This window comes from Sciurus vulgaris (genome assembly GCF_902686455.1).
Source record: "Sciurus vulgaris genome assembly, chromosome: 9".
Lineage (NCBI taxonomy): Eukaryota > Metazoa > Chordata > Mammalia > Rodentia > Sciuridae > Sciurus > Sciurus vulgaris.
In genome coordinates, this window is record NC_136469.1 from 4,032,472 (window position 1) to 4,051,494 (window position 19,023).

Sequence of the window (19,023 nt, forward strand, 5' to 3'; positions counted from 1 at the left end):
AAAAGTTCAGTTTTGTGAAATATAATAGCCTTCTTCTGATCTATCCAGTACAGAGACATCTTTTGTATAACAAGAATGTTTTGAGTGAAACCTGTAAATTTACTTTCTAAATAGTATTTGTTTATCTGGTTTTGAAGGAGCCTTTGTCTTATTCCCTGGTGCATGCTCAACCCATAAGTAAGTTTGGGGGCCTACACCAAGTCTATAGATCTGTTAACACAGTGGTGTGTCAGACAGTGGATGTGCATTTCTGAAATGAATATACACACTTTAATTCTTTGCCAAAAGTTAATTTTTATTTTTATTATAACACGATGTCAATGAATATTTATCACAAATGTTTTGAAAAAATATTAGAAGTCATGGGAAGAGTAATCCTAAAATTAGAGCTTTCAGAACACTGATACACTATTTTATCTAACTGCATTAAAAAAATTATGTTTAGTAAGTGAATGTGTTATAAGGAATAGACTGGATTTTATTTGTTTTCCAATATTTCATGTATGCCCAAAGGTTGAAAGAGTAGTACAGTAAATATGCTTTCTCATTACTGGCAGTTGTCTGTTAGTCTATGATATTCTGTATCTTTTTGAGCTGGATAGAACTGGTATTTGCTGTCTGTATCATTGCATGTCACATGTGAAAGACTGAAGTTATTTCTCTTTTTGAGACTGAGTGAGAGGATTGGGATTGAGGACTAAAGAAGAGAAAGGATTAAATATTACCAGATTCTACATTAATTTGTCACATAATGAAAATTGAATGTGGTAATATAACCAGAACACTGTGTATGGTAATACCTGGCTTGCTTCTTCCTTTACCCATTTCAGCCACAGTCAGTGAACACACAATGCTACTGGAAGGAACAGCTCAGCGGCCACCACCAGGTAGCTCTGGACCTGTAACTGGAGCTGAAATAATGAGAAAACTTTCCAAAACTCATACTCACAGTGACTCTGCATTAAAAATAAAGGTATCTTATTCTGCTGTTGGCTAGAGTTTTTTAGACTTAAATTTTTGTAATTCCAAATTTAATATTAGCTGTCCCCCCCTAAATATTGAAATCGTTCATTATGTTGAAATGAATGATTGAAATGATTAGTAGTTTTTAGTATATATATTTATTTTTGTAACTTTTATTTTTTCTATTTAGTTTTACATGACAGAAGAATGCATTTCAACTCATTGTACACAAATGGAGTACAACTTTTCATTTCTCTGGTTGTACACAATGTAGAGTCATACCATTCATGCAATCATACATGTACATAGGGTAATGATATCCATCTCATTTCTTTCTTTCTTTTTCTTTTTTTGTTTTTTTGGTACTGGGGATTGGTCCCAGGAGCACTTAATCACTAAGGTACATCCCCAGCCCTTTTTATTTTGAAACGGGGTCTTGCTAAGTTGTTTAGAGCCCTTCTAAGTTGCTCATGCTGACTTTGAACTTGCAATTCCTCCTGCCTCAGCCTCCTGAATCATTGGGATTACAGGTGTGTACCAGCATGCCTGCCAGTGTATGTGTTTCTTTGGAAACTTTATTGTCAATAATTACTATTGAGTAAGGACTGCTTTAACGTCAATTCTTAATGCTGTTCTTTGGCTTAATTAAATACAGTGTTCACTAAAGATCATTGTTGAAAATGTCATTAGTCTTGTAAGGTCAGTTTTAATAAGAAGCCTTTAGTCAGTGAATGGTCAATATATGGTTTGGATTAGTGTTAGTTTCTAACTTTAGTTATGTGGCATTGCTCTGAGAAGTTCTGAGGATGCTTAATAAGAGATAGCATTTAGCCAAGTGGCTAGACTTGCCTTGGTAGCCAGGGTGTCTTGGCTTAAATCCTGTTCTGTGCCTGAAAAGTTATTTGCTGCATCCTGTGTCAGTTCCTCTTCTGTACAATGGGTTCAATGCTAACTCCTCAATGAGAAGTAAGTGAGTTAAGATTTTCAAAGTGCTGAGAAAAGAATCTGCCACTAAGTTTGTGTTGTAGTGGATCATTTTTTTCTGCTTGTTTGCTTTTCTGAACTCTGAAAACAGTGATTAGTGGTTTTTCTTTCTTTACTTGAAAGTCTACCTACATGCTGGGGGCTGGAGTAGTAGCTCAGTGGTGAACATGGGGAGCACTGGCTTCAATCCTCAGCACCACATAAAAATAAATAAATTATAAATAAAGGTTTTAAAACAAAGTCTACCTGCATCCCTACACAGAATCTGTAAGATAAATAATTGATAGTCAACATTAAATTATAAAATTTCTATGCAGAAAAAAAAGTGTAAACAAAATAGACACATGACAAAGTGCTTCTTTCCTAAAATATAAAGAATTTGTTCTAATCACTAAGTAAAGGACCAAACACCAAAAAGAAAAAAAAAATTGTTGAAGGACACACATACATAGGCAGGTCACAGAAAAATATATATGCACATGTGAAAATATATTGTCTTATAAATAAGTAAATTAAAATGAATTTTCCATTTTTTCCTGTTGATCGGAAGACTCAAACTTCTGATAGTGTACATTGTAGATGAAGAAGTAAGAAAACAGACTCATATGGTATCAGAGTGTCTGATTGTAGGTGTAGTGTAAAGAATTTTGGGAAAGAAGAGGGATTACAACTGACTTTTCCCTTGTAGATTATATTTTATTTTGCGAGCCAGAAATTATTTCTAGCTTTAGAGAACATGGGGATTGAATAAAATAATGCATGAAATAGGCTTACTAGCAAAGTGTTTCATATGTTGCAAGTGCTCATCTGCCTTCTGCATGGACATCCTTCCTCCCCTTTTCTCCATGTGAAAGGTGTAGCCCTTTCTGCTTTCCCCAGAGGGCTAGGACTTCGGGGGGCTTCACAGCACTGTGAGCCTTTGCCTCCACCTCCCCTGCTCCTATGAGAAGTCCTCTGTTTTCTTCTGGGTAGAAGTCTGTGCTGACCTCAAATAAGCTGCGGGAAGGTGGTGAAAGTAGATGGCTTTCCATTCTCTAGTTTCTGTGAGTTCCTAGACCTCGCTTTTGATGGTATCCATCTTGTTACAGATCATTCTCAGTGAATTTACTTTTCAGTTAGTTTTTATGTAAGACGGACTGTACCTGGGTGTTACTTTGCTGGTTCAATAAATAAGCAATGATGGAAAGAATTATATTAGGCCACTTTTCTTTTTCTTTACTGGCCATAGGGATATTCTCCACAAAAACCCTACCCCTAATTTTATGAAGCTCCGTTACCCTGCTCCTGCTCCCCAGAACTTGACTAGTGTTTGATTTTCCACCATCTGTTTCACAGGCTGTGTAGTGGACTGTGAGACTTGCACTAGACTTCCTTTAGGAGGGAATTAATGATGTGCGGTTACAATAAGGGAATGATGCTTCACTATAATAACAATAAAAGTGGCCCTGTGTAATGTACATTTTTATTATTAGAAAACATCATTATTATAGAACCTGCTCACAGGTATTTCACATTTACCCCATCCTAGCAGATAAGATCACTTCTGGCATCAGTGAGAAGAATAGCTAGTAACAGCAGCAGTCATGGTAGCTGTAGTTCTCTGCAGTCATTTTTATATACATGGAAAAGAAGGCTTTGTTGCTCCTTCTAGGGCATTCATCCCTATCATTCTCTGAGCTACACCAGCGGAGACACTGCCACGGATTCCCCAGTGCATGTTGGACGTGCAGGGATGCCAGTAAAGGAGAGTCCGAGGAAGGAGAGCCTGCTCAGCTACCTGACTGGCAGCTTCCCAAGCTTGCACAACTTGCTGGAAGGCACCCCTCAGAGAAGCAGTGCAGCCGTGAAAAGTAGTTCCCTGACGAGAACAGGTCTGTCCCCTGGATGTGGCCATTATAACTTTACTTTTATGGGGGAATTTTGAAAACACCTTTATTTAAATATATACTTTAGTTACATAACCTTTCATGTAACTATTGCACTTATGTTTTGGGAAAATATTTTAGAAGACAATTGTATTGTTTGTAACTTTTGGGTAGTTTTATGCCTTTGGTTTATATTTTTAAATTGTAGTACCAACTGAAGTCAACCTAGGTGTTTGGTGTGGGTTTTGGCCTGACCAACCAATGTAGAGTGTCTACCCTGTTACAGTAAAGATAAGGTGTTTATTAATGCCTCACTATCAAAATGCCAGCATCATGCAGTGAGAGTTTAAAAACATCTGCTAAGAAAGACATTTTAACCTTTTTGAAAATAATTACATGAATCATACTTTCTGTCTGTACGTGTGTAATTCTGTGCTCAGTAAGACCTTAATTTTAGGAAATACAGTGGCCACCGACATGTTATCTGAGCATCCCTTGCTGTCTGAGCCATCATCTGTGAGTTTTTATAACTGGATGTCAAATGCTGTCGGTAACCGAGGTGGTGCAGTGCAAGAATCTCCTGTTACCAAAGCAGGACACAACAGTCTTCCAACAGGTACTGAGTCATACTAACTAACTGTCTAAGTGGCATATCTAGTTATAACAAGATCCTGTTTTTCAAAGGATAATTAAAGTGTCAGACATTTAAGTACTGTTTGGTTGAAATTACCCCTTTTATAAATATATGCACTGATAACATTGCAGCTGAGTATGGTGAGCAGTCACAGTTGCCCCATGTGCTTGCAGAAAGGCAACTACATTTGATGTGAGTTGTGTAGAATTTGAAGAGTTTAATATTTCCATTTAGTGTGATTGTGTTGATTTTTCAAAACACCAAAAGGAAGCAAATGAAAAGAATGTAAAGTCTAGCATTTCGTACCTACAGTATGGAAAATATTTTTAGATTACCCAGATCCCTCTGAGACACAATAACTATTATTCCTACCATCTTTATATTTAACAAATGTTTAGCAAAATCTAAAGGAGTACTAAAAGAGTAAAGTAAGTTTGCTTTCCTCAAGGAGAGAGAAATGAGGGCCCTTTATTTTAAGGAATATGTATATGTGGGAAGAAGTCTGGCAGGCAATTACCCAAGGAATTAATGGTAGCTATATCCAGAAATACATAGACCTACTTTTCCTTTTCTGTTTTTCCAAGTTTACTTAATGTATTATTTTCTTGTATATAATGCACATGTGTACTTGTATGTGTGCTTGCACACGTGAATGGTGAAGTAACCTTTGATGCTGATTACCGAAGGCAGCTAAAAGTCCATGTGACAAATATTTGAATTTCAAGAAGATTTTCAAACAAAGCAGATGAAAGAATGAACACTGGTTGATGTGAACGACTTACTCAGCCCTTTCTTCGGCTGGCATGAACCACCTTCAGTCTGGACCTGAGCTCAGTTCTGACTGAATTCTAGTTCATAGCGCTGGCCCTTGACTGAATAAGGTGAAAACTTTGTGCTTCTGTCTGGTGCAAGTTGCACTCCCACCCAGAGAGAATGTAGCTTAAAGTTCCAGAGAGCCAGGAAGGAGTGCCTCCCCTCTGTCATGGTCCTTTGCCTGAGGGTTAGATGATAAAAGGATATAGAGTACAGAAAGGGTGGTAGGTCATCTGTGTTCTGCCTCCGGGACCCTAGCTGTTGCCCCGCTGTACCCGCTGTGGTAGCCTACTGCTGCTTTAAAATTGTGCATTTTGGACTGATAGGCTCTACTGTTGTATAAGGATGACTGTTGTTTTCTGAAAATTTAATTTTTCATTAATAAATCATGTGTATAAAATAATCTGGAAGTACTAATGTTTTTCATTTTAAATGGTTTGGTAATGTCACTACAATATAGGTTTCAAAGAATCTACCTTGTTGTGCCCTTTTATGTTGTTTTTATTAACAATAATTTACATTTCATTACTGAATTTTATTCTGTTAGGTGTTGCGCCCAATCTTCCCACGATACCCTCAGCCTCAGATTTCAACACTGTCCTGTCTAGTGACCAGAATACGTTGGATGGGACGCACTCTCAGCATAGCACCAGTCAGGATGACGTGGCAGGTGTAGAAGAGGCTAACCAGGGGTTTCCTGCTGTTCAGCTTGCTGATGCACAGGTGAGCCAGTCTGTTGTCTGTAATTATAATACTGCCTCTTTTGGCAATGCTTAGCAACTGAAACCCAGAAAGCATTGTGCACATTGGAGTTCTAGTTAAGATTTGTATTCTGTGCCTATTTGCTAAAAGCCTTCATGCAAATAGGAGGAGCTTTAAAAAAATACATGGATTAATTATAAATGCAATTTAAGCCTCTATAGTTGATCATTAGTGAAAAGAGTCTCATATGGTAACATTTTTGTTATTGGTAACAAAGTGAGTAACATCACTAGAAAGTTCAGTGATTCCCATAGTCTTTAGTACAGTGTTAAGAACAAACTTACTGTATAGAGTGAACAGTTGGGAGGTATTGATTTTAGAACAAAGAAAGAAAGTAACCAAAACAATACATGTGGAAATAACACAAGTAACCCTGTGTTAAGTGGATCAATTAGAGTATTAGAATTGAAAGGTGAGTTATTGAAGTAGTTCACACTAATGGTAATAAGACCCTGAGCTTCAGTGGTTCTGGCTTTGGAAAGGTAAAGGAGAAATATTATGGAGGTCAAGACCTATTGAAGTCCCAATTTTTCAGTTTCTTGAATTTTTCAGTGAAATTGACACAGGTGCATTAAAATGGGTTGGAAATCATAACCTAGAGCTTACATATTATTAATATTAATGACATCATTAATGAATATTATCACTAATCATTTAGCTATTACTTCCCTCAAAAGAATATAACTCTAAAGACATAAGTATTTATTTTAAAGTTACCCTTAAGTAGTATATTTGTTGCTCAGTTGACATTTTTATAGGTGTGCCATAAATGGGATAATGAGACAAAATGGGTTGATAGATTAAATGTGGAGCACGAAGAGGAAAATCCTTTGAAACGTGTTTTTTGGTTTGACCAGAAGGCAAATGGGAGAGTGGGGCAGGAGCACCTCTGAGTATGGAGAAGCGTCATTTTGGGCACGAAGGAGGGAAGGAGGCTGGAACACACTCCCATTCCTAAACCTCTGAAGAGCGTGGAAGAGCTAGGGAGGAAGCCAAATGACCCTGGGAAGTACTGGGACCTAGAGCCAACCATGGAAGCACAGAAAATACTTTCTCCGCCAAGAGTTTTGGGAAGGCAGCAAGGGTGGTACACACCCCAGGAGGTGCCGCCCACTGCTTTACTCAGCTGCCTCCTGACTCATTCTTCATCAGTGGTTTTTTTCTGAAGCTCAAAAACCCTATGTAAAAGGTACAGGTGCCATTTATTCATTGAGAACCAAGTCCACATGTTCACTTTTTCTTTCCATCCCAGTGAAGAAATTATTTCCTCTTCAAAGTGCAAACCATCCTTCCAGCCATCTTTATCATCAATCTATTCCCTCAGCTGAGTCCTGTGTACTCAGTAGGGGCTTTGGTTTCTGACTGAATTTAGTTTGCAGATTATTAGCATCAGTTTTTCCCTCATAAAAGGAGGTCACTTATGTTTTGTTTATGTCAGCCATTTTTAAATTTATTGTGAAGTTTACTTCTCTATAATAGAGTAGTTTTTAGGGACTCCCTCTTTTTTTTTTTTTTTTTTTTTTAAGAAAAGAGAGTAGAAAAAGAATTCTTTTGTTTGTTTTGGTGTGTATGGTAAGTTCATTTTATTTATTAGAGTCCAGTATGCAGTTTTAGAGATACTGTTACATATAGGATTCTAAAATCCACCAAGAACATGAATATTAAATAGTTCAATAACAAATTGTGTAAAATGAAGTAGTTCATTCTCTGTGAAAGACAGATGGAGGTTCCTCAGAAAAATTAGAAGTACCAAATGGTCTAGCAGTATCCATTACTGGGCTTATACGCAAAGGAAATGAAATTAGTATGTCAAAGAGACGTCTGTACTCCCACGTTCTTTGCAGTGCTATTTTTCTAGAAATGAAAGCAACCTGTGTGTCCATCCACAGAGGAATGGATAAAGAAAATGTGGTACACATAGTGGAATGCTATTCGGCTAGAAAAAAGGATGAGATCCTGTCATTTTTAGCAATATGGATGGAACCAGAGATCATTATGTTAAGTGAAATAAGCCATGCACAGAAAGACAAATGCCACATGATTTCACTCCTACGTGGGATCTAAAACATTGTTCTCATAGCAATTGAGAGTAGACTGTTGGCTACCTGAGGCTGGGGAGGAAGGAGGAGACCAGTGGATGAGGAATGGTCATTTAACTGATACTAAGTTCCATTTAGACAGGAAAAAGTAGTTCTGGTGTTCAGCTGCGCAGTAGACCGACTATAGATCATGATAAAGCACGTGTGTATTTTTAGTCTCCAGGAGATAGGATTTTGAATATTTTCACTAAAAAAAAATAAGGTTGGAGGTAGAGATAGATATGTTTACCCTGATTTGAACATTGCATAATATACATGTTTTGAAATATCATATAGTACCCCATAAGTTTGTATAGTTTTTATGTATCAGTTTAAAAGTTTAAAAATTGAGTAAGATGATTCAGACATGTGTGACGTCAGTACTGAATGGGGAAATGAGCTCACCAGTGACCCCTGGCAGGTTGTCAAATAGTGCGGAGCACCTGATTGCAGGTTTGGGTTAAGGTAAAGCACCTCTGAGTGGAATGGTGTCCTTTTCTCTCAATGTGCACAGCTGTCAGGATCAACATGATGGACCCCAGAGGCAGCACGAAAAATGAGTGAAGAGATGTATAGTGAAGGAGGTTGCTGGGATGAAGTTTAAAGCAAGCTTGTGGGGACCAAGGAGTCACATAACAATGGAAATTAACTGTTGGTCAGTTCATCTGTACAACTGATGAAGTCACTCAGAATGATAACTTGAGATGGCAAAGAAAAAGAATTCAGTCAGGAACTAAGCCCCTAGTGAGTGCAGGAGATTAGCCAGGGGTATGAATTAATGATTAATATTAGGTATGGAGGATGGTTTCAACTTTTAAGAGGGAAGAATTTCTATTAAGTTTGATGTAGGACAATTAAAAATGTAGCTTTTGGTCTTGTTGAATAATTACACTTGTCAATTTAAATAGAGATTTTTTAAAAAGCCTCAGGGAAAGACCACTGTGGGAGAAGATACTATGGCTGAGCACAGCAGTGGACAGCACCCAACTGGAGGTGTGGGGGGAGGAAAGGAACCTCGCAGCAGGGTCAGTACTTAGAGAACATTGAACCGTACTGCTGGACACATACAATTGCTTCTGTTGGGTTAGCTCTTAGTGAACTAGAGATTTAACCAGAGTCAACCGCATAAAGGAAGGACCATTAGAAAACAAGTGTTAGATGACTATTACAACCAAGCAAATGTTCATTGTCTTTCAGGTTGTTTTTAAACCTCTTCTGAGTCATACAGGCATCCAGTCACAGGACACAGTGCCACTCTGCTACCGAATGTACTTTGGAGAACACCTTTCATTTTCCGGGACTTTGGACTGCCTCAGAGCAGATATTGTGGATTCAGACACAGCCAAAGAGAGAAAAGGCAAAAGAGCAAGAAGGTGTCTTTTTGCATTTTGTTGTACAATTTTGTGCAAGAATCATGCCTCCTGTTTGTTTTTTAAATTTGCTTTCTTCTAATCCTAATGAGAAAATAATTTTAATATCTTAATGAGAAGATAATCTAATAGAGTAGTAGCTACATTTTAAATGAATAACGTGTTCATTTTGTTAACTTATTGACAGGTCTATTTTAAGGCATTTTTATACCATGCTAGCACGTATACAAGGGTTGTCTGAAGTGCATTTCTTGGTACAGGCACTCAGTGTTACGTACTTGACCGGCAGTAATGGACTATTTATGGCCTTTTGGATTGTGGTTTCACATCTGTTTAGGATTCTTCACTTGTTCTCTGAGTTAACTTGCAGCAGGTAGTGTTGTGTATTAGGAACAGCATGGAAGTCACAGTGAGAGTGCAACCATCAGAAACAGACCCCAGAGGCTTAGTAACCTGGTGGGAGACGAAAGCCATCTTCTGCTGCCATCCGTATTCTTACGGACATCTGCAGTCTCTTAACTGCTTCACAGTCAGAAATACATCCACTAATAGGACCTGACTGATGTCGGGTCTTTTGTGAATAGGAAGTGGGACGGGGTATGGTCACAGGCGACGTTTATGACTAAAGGTTTATGCAACATTCAGTTAATCCTATTCATGCATTTGCAAGGTGGTAAAATAGAAGAGTACTTTTATTCAATATATAGCCAGGTGTACTTTTCACTTGAAATATTCTTTTTAATACTTGTTATAACTTAACAAAATTAGTTTTTATAAAATTTCACAGAGTGAGGTGTAGGAAATTTTGGCATTCTTAAATTTTATTTCAAGTCAGAATGTCTAAGGGTTTTCTAAAGTACAGGAACACCAAATTGCCTTCTTTTCTATTAAATATAGGACTCCTTGCCTTTCACAGTAGTGTGATACCATGACAGTGAACTTATAAGCTGAAACTGATTTTGATCAATGAGAAAAAAAAATTGCTTTTAAGACCTTGAAATATGTTTGTTAAAACATTAAAATTGTTCTGTTTACTAGGCATGTATAGAAAAATGAAAAGATTAACACTTAGTTCTTTGTAATATAAAACATTAGAAATGTTGAGAATTAAACTTTTATTTCTTTGTAAAACTTCTCAAAGGGTATTTTACACAGTTCTTTCCTTCTCACTGTATAACTTAGAATACTGAGTGAGCATCTCCTCTGTGCTTTGGTGAAATGTCATACTCCTTTATAAGTAAGCGTTGGTTGGTTCCAGCCTTTTCAATGTCATGAAGTGTCTTGAGTAGTGCCAGCAGGGCTTCCTCTGAATGTCTTCGTACTTCCTGCTTTCCCTGTAGGTCAGTAAGTTCACCTTCACCACTTCCTCTGGCTGCACATCTAGCTTCCTGAAAGGTGAACGAATCAGCATTTCCATGGTCCCATGGTCCAGTTTCTTGTACCACCCCACTTATGTTGAGTTGAATTTCTCTACCAATATTATCATTTTTTTGTTTCTTTGTTTGACCTTCATCTTTGTTGTCCAACTTCTTCATTTAATTATTTATCTTTGTAAAACTGTGAGGATTATAACGGGGAAACAAGGGGCACCAGAGCTATATGCCATCTCTGTAAACCGAAGAGCAAATATGTATTGGCCAGTCACTGACAGACTGAGGGTGTGATTGTGATGGACATCTGTTTTTGTGTAGTGAAGACCTAGTAGCAAGCCTGTCCTCAGAGTAAATACTAGCTACCATTTAAATGACGATAGGGATTGATGTTAAATTACACCATAGCGATTGAAGTTTGTTCAGATTTGAACTTAGACAGCAAAACATTAATACCTACATATACTCCCTGTTTAGGGTTGAAAGATTCGAGCTAAACTATTTATTTCTATTTGTAATAGATGACTTTCACAAAATCAAGTATATTTGTATGTGCATATATCTGCACACATGCAATACATTATATATATTCATACATGTAGGTGATATGTAGGTGCTATGTGCTTATACATAAGTAGGTAGACATAGATTACATATACACATAATTCAATTATAGTTATGGCCTACTTCTTTTCAGGTCAGAATATCTGAGGATTTTCTAATGTCACAGGAACATTGAAATCCCCCATCCTTTCTATAAAACACATGTAATACTGATGAAGACTAGACCTTCCTCCAACTACACTTCTCTTTTTATGTTCCCAGAGAGATTCTGTGGTCTCTGAACTGAATTGCATTTGATCTAGCTGAACTTAACATTTCTTTTAATTTTTCTGAGTTCTGAGTGTTGCATACTCTCACAACAAATTCATGATTGGCTTTTATTTCTCAGATCTCCTCTAATTCCATCTGAAACTCTTACTTATTTGGAGACCTTAAGGGCACTGTCCTTTTCCTGGTCATTAATTTCAGCCTTACCTGGTGTTTGTTTTTAGTAGCACATTGTTCGTTCTGTTAATTTTTGCACATTACTTTTGGGGTCATAATTTTTTGTGTAAGCACATGTAACTCTCCCACTAGGTTGTACAGTCAAAGCAGTTACTAAACATTTACCATAGAGTCTGGAATGTAATGGGTCCTCATAAAAGCCTTCTTATCTCTGTTGTCTCCAAAAATATAGTTACACATACTGAGAATTCATACATATTTTGGCATTTTAATTGTAATTTTGGTTCTGCAATGCCTGTGCCAGCTTTTTATCTCTAAATGCTTAGTCATACTCTCAGTTGTTTGACTTTTTTCTCCTTTTATTTGAGTTTCCTGTCTTTAAGATTTTCTTGCCACTGTTATTTGTTTTAGATTCTTACTTTGCACTTATGGATTATTTTCAAATTTTTTGAGTCTTTTTCTCTCCTCTGTCTGTTCTAATTCTCATTATCAGATTTTTCCTTCTCTTACCACATACTCAGCATTTAGTGTGGGTCTCCTCTAAGGTTGTGCATTTTCGTGAGTTATACTAGGATGCAGCATTTTTCTTATTAAATAAGCAATGTTAGTATTCATTAAGGAAATACCCTTTTCTAATTGTAAGTCCTTTGAGAACATTTTCAAAGCACCTTCTGTTTTTTATTGTTTTTTTTGTTGGGGGGGGGGTCCTGTTTAATTTGACCTATGTGACTGTACATTCAGAGTACACACGGAAAAAGAGGGGGAAAGTAACCTTTTTTACAGTTTCAGTGTTTGAGATTCACTGTTGTTTTCCATAGATGTTTTTTGGAGATTTGAGACACTTCTGGCGTTTTAAAATCGAATATCATATTCTTACACAAAAATCTTTAGATAATTAATATTTTCCAAAATAATTTTTGCACAAGATTTAAGTATTTTGCATGTTTATTTCTTGTTTTTGTTTCAATTGCTTTTCCTCTTCACCTAAAACTTGTTAAAGCATACGAAGGGGGTTTCCTTTCTAATGGCAAATAAAATTCCAGTAACTATGAAGAATTTAAATATGTAGCTTAGTATAGAGAGGGTGGAGAGGTTAAGGGATGTGTCCTGATTGATCTGAAGTTGACTAAATTGTAGAACCATCCTTCCTACCATAGGATGGCAGGAGGGAATTGTTTTATCACTTTATTGAAATCATTTCTTAGTACAGGAAGACTGACTTTGACTTAATAGTCATTTTAGAGTAAAATCTATAGGGAAGACTGAAGGCCTCACTTCTAGCTGACCAAAAGACTGTCTAGTGAAAAAACATAATCTTGTTGACTGTCTTGCTTAAAATTATTTATATGGTTTATTCCATATTGCACCGTGGTGATTAGTTTGCTTGCAAATTTAGAAGATGTATAGTTCTAGAAAAAAGAAGTAAAACCTTGTCCTTTTCTTTTTGAATTCTTAGGCAAGGGCACGTGAATCTTCCTCCCCTGGAGTTCAAGCCAGCATTAATGTTGGAAACGTTTAGCATCAGTGCTGTGGTAATGGAGAAGTCTGTATGCACACCTCAGAACTCTACCAGTGCCCTTTCTTTCCATGATCTTAACAAGCGCTATTACAATACTTTCCATTGCAACTTTACTATTTCCTGCCAGTCAATAAGCCAGCATGTAGATATGGCTTTGGTTCGACTCATTCACCAGTTTAGTACAATGATAGATGATATCAAAGCAACTCAGACTGACATTAAACTTAGCAGATATACAGCAGGTTCAGCTTCTCCAACACCCACCTTCAAAACCAGAAAGCATCGAGATTTTCGTTCTTCTGACTTCAGCCGCAGTTCTAGAGGAAGCCTTAATGGTGGCAATAGAGTAAATAATGCAAAGAACAAACGGACCAACAATGAGAATAACAAAAAAGAATCCCGGAACAAAAATTCGCTAGGAAGATCTGAAAGAAGAACTTCAAAAGTGTCTAGGAAAGGTTCAAAAGATGTGGTAGACCACATGACTATTCATATGGATGACTCTGATTCAATTACAGTGTCAGAACAAAGTGAGCCTTCAGCTGAGTGCTGGCAGAACATGTATAAGCTGCTTAACTTTTATTCACTCATCTCTGATCCAACAGGAATATTGGAAAAATCTTCAGAAACATTTGGACCTGCAGGTAACAGAAATTTTAGTGACTTAAAAATTTCTCCTTATAGAATAGCAGTACTAAAAAACATATTAAGTTGTTCATCCTGAAAAATGTTTTGAGTGGGTAGTTGAAATGCAGAGAAATTGGACACCACCAAGGAGAGAAAATAGTAATGACCTTCCAGTGTCATACTGCCCTGTTTCCTATCCTTCCTTCCTCACACAGGCTGCTCTTAGGGATTCAGACAAACCTGACTTCAAATATCTGGCTCTGCTATTTACTTTCAATAGGAACTTGGAAAGTGTTGAAAAAGACTAGATCATTTTGGTGAGGAAGAGGACTTGTTGCAAATATGAAGGAAAGAAAGATGAGATGGTGTATGGGATGTGCTAATATTTTTCAGTTTTCATGTCTAACACTGTATTTCCATTTACTTATAAAGGAGTGCGGAGCCCTACAGAGCCAACATGTAAAGTTGTGTTTGAGAATGAGCAAGACACCAACAGTTTGACCAAGACACAGAGGAAACGTAGCTTGGTAACTTCTGAGCCTCAGCATGTTACTCTAATAGTGTTTGGCATTGGAATGGTAAACCGCACACACCTGGAGGCAGATATTGGTGGGCTGACAATGGAATCAGAACTAAAAAGGATCCATGGCAGTTTCACCCTGAAGGAAAAAATGAAAGGTATGATGGTGTCCTCATACCATAGTGCTGCTTTGCTGTAGAAAGCCAGTGGTGTGTTTCCAAAAGCACTACTCAGCCATTTTCCTTCCAGAGGTGACTTCCAGATTCTGATATGGAGTCCTAAGGGCTTTGAGTGTAATTGAAGATCAGCAAATTGAGGCAGCTTTGATGTCAGTGAACATCATATTTGAGAATATAAATATCTAGCTAATGTATCTAATGCCAGTGGCACTTTATCTTTGAATATCTTTTAATGTCCACTAGTAAGATTTCTCTGATGACTGAAAATTTCAAGAAATAATGAAGTTTGTGAATTATTTGCTTTTCTTTGTTACCACTATAGAAATTTTATAACCCAGACTCATTTTGGTATCTCTGTAAGAAGTCATTGCGAAAGCCTGCAGAGGTGGTGCACGCCTGTAATCCCAGCTATTATGAGGCTGAGGTAGGAGGATCATAGGTTTAAGGCAAGCCTAGACAACTTAGACCCTGTGTCAAAATAAAAAGGATTAGGGATGTAGCTCAAGGATAAAGCATCCTTGGGTTCAATCACCAGTATTCCTCCCTCAAAAGTTCCATTAGTTGATAGAAAACATACTGTTCATCTCAAGAGTGATCATACAGGTATGATTTTTCATTAAATCTAACAAACCATCAGTTTGAAGATGCACCATGATTTTATGTGCCATAAATAATGTTGCTCAAGATAGTCAGTTGCCATTGATTATAACATGCATCCTAGTTTCAGAGATGCTAAAATAAAAATAAGTGCTAACAGATACAGCAATTTGAAACTAAACTTGAAGGGATTCCTTTACAGCAATGATTATGAAGTGTCAACATTTTTTCTTTATAGTTGTGAAAATAATCTGACAGCTTATTTTATGTGAATAAAGGAATTTACAAGTCACTATGTTTTTATTAACTTTATGATTTTCAGATATGTAAGGTTTAAATAAAAGTTATTCTGAGTCTGCTTTTTCTTATATAGTCTTCTTTAACTATTTTGTTTTGTACTTTGAATATTTATTATTAAAAAACTAAAATTATAATGGTAAAATTCTCCAAAGAAACTATGGATTATAAATTACTAAGGTGAATACAAACACATCAGTCCTCCTTAGACATGAATAAAAAGTCAGGATTGTGTGAAAAGATGTCTGTACAAAAAATCAGCCAGATGTTTGGAATTGAAGAATTGTCCATTGTTTTTATTTATTATATTGTAGAATTTATTAATATGAAAAAATGTCAAGTGAAAAAAGGGAGCAAAGTGATATGTATGATTTCATTTGGTTTTGGAAGTAATAAAAATATTTACACTTTCTGTTAAAATCATAGGGATTCATAGGCCAAGAGAACTATGTATATGATTTGGTTTCTTTTTCCTTTATTTTTAAATTTTTTTAAAAAATTTTGCAAGTTTTCTTGCTAAGGAAGTGTAGAAATAAGCTTAGAAAAGGCCAAGTAGTATTTCCAAGATTAAAAACACTTATTAGGCTTTTAGTATCAAAGGCTAGTTAATGCACAAATGGCGCACTAAGGTGTGTACTTTGCATTGTTCTGATTTTGATAGGTACTGTGTATGATTAAGAGAAATAAAAACCTATAAGGAAATTTTAAAGAGTATTTCAAAATACTTGAATAGATTTTATCATAACTTTATAGTTATCTTTTGTCACTAAGTATGAGTAAAATGCAATTTTAATCTGAAGTATAGTTATCTTATTTCCAGAATTTTAATAATTGTTTTTCTCATATTTAAGATGTTTTACATCAAAAGATGACTGAGACATGTGCCACTGCTCATATTGGTGGGGTTAATATTGTGCTTCTTGAAGGGATTACCCCAAATATACAGTAAGTGTGTTAATTGTTATTATTTTCTTTTGCTTGTCATTAGAGTCTTGCAGAAAACTTGAAATTATTTGGATGAGCTTATACTTGCTAGATTTTGAGGCTTATATGTAATGTTCTCAGGTACTAAGATTATGAATATCATTAAGACTATCACCAATCAAAATGCTTTTAGGAAATTAATTGTTCTTTCTAAAACTGTTTTTGCTATGTACTCTAATCCCTCTCCCCCCACCCCCACCCCCAAAAACTAACTCTCAATACTTTGTGAGTTTGTCTAATAGGAAAAATAATCACAAAACAAATTTCAGTTCACATTACAAGATGTAAATAAAGGTTCATGTAATTTAAATAGTTAATTAAAACAAAATTATAGGCAAAGAATATAGGTTATCTTAATTTTATATTAAGTAGTCATTACTCATTCACACTGGATTTTAAAGCCTTTTCTTGTCATTTTTGCATTTAATGAATTTAACCAAAAAGCTTATGAAATCCTTGTAATAGTACAGGTAGCCATTTACAGATAAGACTATATAATGTGCTTGGGCAGGGAGGGTACTGCATCATGAACCCAGGGGTACTTAACAACTGAGTCACATCCCCAGGTCTTTTTCTTTTTTAGTTTGAGACAGGCTCTCACTAAGTTGCTTAGGGCCTTGCTAAGTTTCTGAAGCTGGCTTTGAACTTGAGATCCTCCTGCCTCAGTCTCCTCCTGAGCAGCTGGGATCACAGGTGTGAGCCATTGTGCCTGGCTTCATGTGCTTTTATTTTTTTACTCTGTTCTTAACCATTTGCCTTTAAGTTCTCTTCTTGGATCTGTTCAGAATTGCCCTGTTGATGATTACCTTTATACAGGATATTCAGACTGCCGATCTGTGATCAGTACATTTAGCCATTTGACTTTTTCGTATCCTTGGTAGTATGTACCTTCATTCATAATTTACTTTCAGGGGAGCAATTTTATGTGGTGACTACAAAGTGTTTTGATAACTGAGGTCAGATTTTGAGCATTCGCTCTTTCTTTGCTGTCACATCTGCTGACTGTTGTCCTGTAGTTTCATCATCATCCTAGTTGATGACTAAATGGAAGCTTTGGTTCTGTACTATAAAAATTAGTCATAGATGAACTAAGAAGAATGATGGGTTACAGAGCTAGTCATGACACTTAAAAATCTACATATGTGGTAACCATCTTGGGAATGTTTCCTGAAGTGGATGTTTATAAGTGGGTCGTGGCTTTCTGCCTTGAGTTTTGATTTGAGCCCGTTTTCTTTTAGGAGACCATCTCAAGTTTAAGTCTTGCTGGACTAGTTTGAACCTGTAAACAGAATCATTATAGCCACATTAGGGTCCAGATCACCTTTCCTAAGCAGTCTTCTAAAAGAAGGACTAGGGAATTCTAGGGTTGTGGGAGATGAGATCTTTTTCTGTTTACTCAGCATGGGGGGAGGTGTTATTATCTAACAGCTAAAATATCAAGAAGTGGACCAGAAACCTCACATCAGTTATTTAGTCTTCCCTGCAATGCTGTGAACTGACTGGTTTTATCCCTATCTTAAAGAACAAAAAGTTGAAGATCAGAAAGATCAAAATATTTAAAATCATATATTTAGTCTGAAGAGATGCCTATAGCTACTCTTCTCCCAAATCCTGATGCTTGTGTAGAAAGTCACAGAGGTTAGAGTCCCTGATCTCCTGATAGACTCTAAATTTGAAGGACCCTGGTTGCTTTAACTTGCTCAGAAAGTAAACTGAGTTTCTTTAGATGTCCCATGTGTCATGTGTGCACTATCCTCTTGGATTTTTTCTCTGTGGTATCGCTTAAGGGAAGGGCTTCGAATGATCTCTCAGCTTGCAAAGTTTGTATTTACAAAACAAATTTTAAAAAAAATGTTAAAACAAAGTCAATATTTCTTACCCTGCCCCTAAGTAAAGCTCACTGAACTGTTTTATTTGAAAAATAAAATTATTCATTCGTCATTGCCATTCTTGTGGTTGAGTTGTGAATATTTCATTTCCAGTTGTAATGAAAGAAATGAATTGAAAAAGTAGTTTAAAAAATACTTTGAAGGAAAATTTTATGAATGGGAAGTCAAACATTTTCCAGGTGATTGACATGTTGTAACTAATTCATATGAATGTTTATTTGCTTCCCTTTTGTTTTCCTGCTTTCTCTTGAATCTTCATCTATAGACTGGAGGATTTTCCTACATCTCCTACAAGCACAGCCAAACAAGAGTTTCTGTACGTCATATTCTTTTTCATGGCTTTGTTATTGATATAGAATCATAGTTTTAAAGATAAGTGTCTAAATTACCTTCATGGCTGTGAATATATATAGTTCTTGTTCCACAACTTTAATGTAGACACTTGAATACAGTAAAGCTTACTAATGTTTAAGGAAAACACAGGTAAGGGCTACCTGTTGGGTAATTCCTACCTTGTTTTATTGTTGCCAGTAGTTTGTAACATTGTAATTGTGTGTTGCTTAT

The 19,023-nt window shown here is 36.4% G+C and overlaps 1 protein-coding gene across 12 annotated transcripts in view; it reads left to right on the forward strand.

Moving 5' to 3' along the window:
- BLTP1 (bridge-like lipid transfer protein family member 1) overlaps nt 1–19,023 on the forward strand; it is a 191,708-nt gene that overhangs the window by 104,761 nt on the left and 67,924 nt on the right. For 11 of the 12 annotated variants that reach the window (XM_079153382.1, XM_079153390.1, XM_079153387.1 and 8 more), the window contains 9 exons: nt 831–973; nt 3,599–3,818; nt 4,270–4,428; nt 5,807–5,982; nt 9,297–9,472; nt 13,304–14,010; nt 14,426–14,671; nt 16,438–16,531; nt 18,725–18,775. In XM_079153382.1, coding sequence (XP_079009508.1) covers nt 831–973; nt 3,599–3,818; nt 4,270–4,428; nt 5,807–5,982; nt 9,297–9,472; nt 13,304–14,010; nt 14,426–14,671; nt 16,438–16,531; nt 18,725–18,775 — 1,972 coding nt within the window. The remainder of the gene's footprint in view (nt 1–830; nt 974–3,598; nt 3,819–4,269; nt 4,429–5,806; nt 5,983–9,296; nt 9,473–13,303; nt 14,011–14,425; nt 14,672–16,437; nt 16,532–18,724; nt 18,776–19,023) is intronic. The other variant, XM_079153389.1, reaches the window with a different exon arrangement.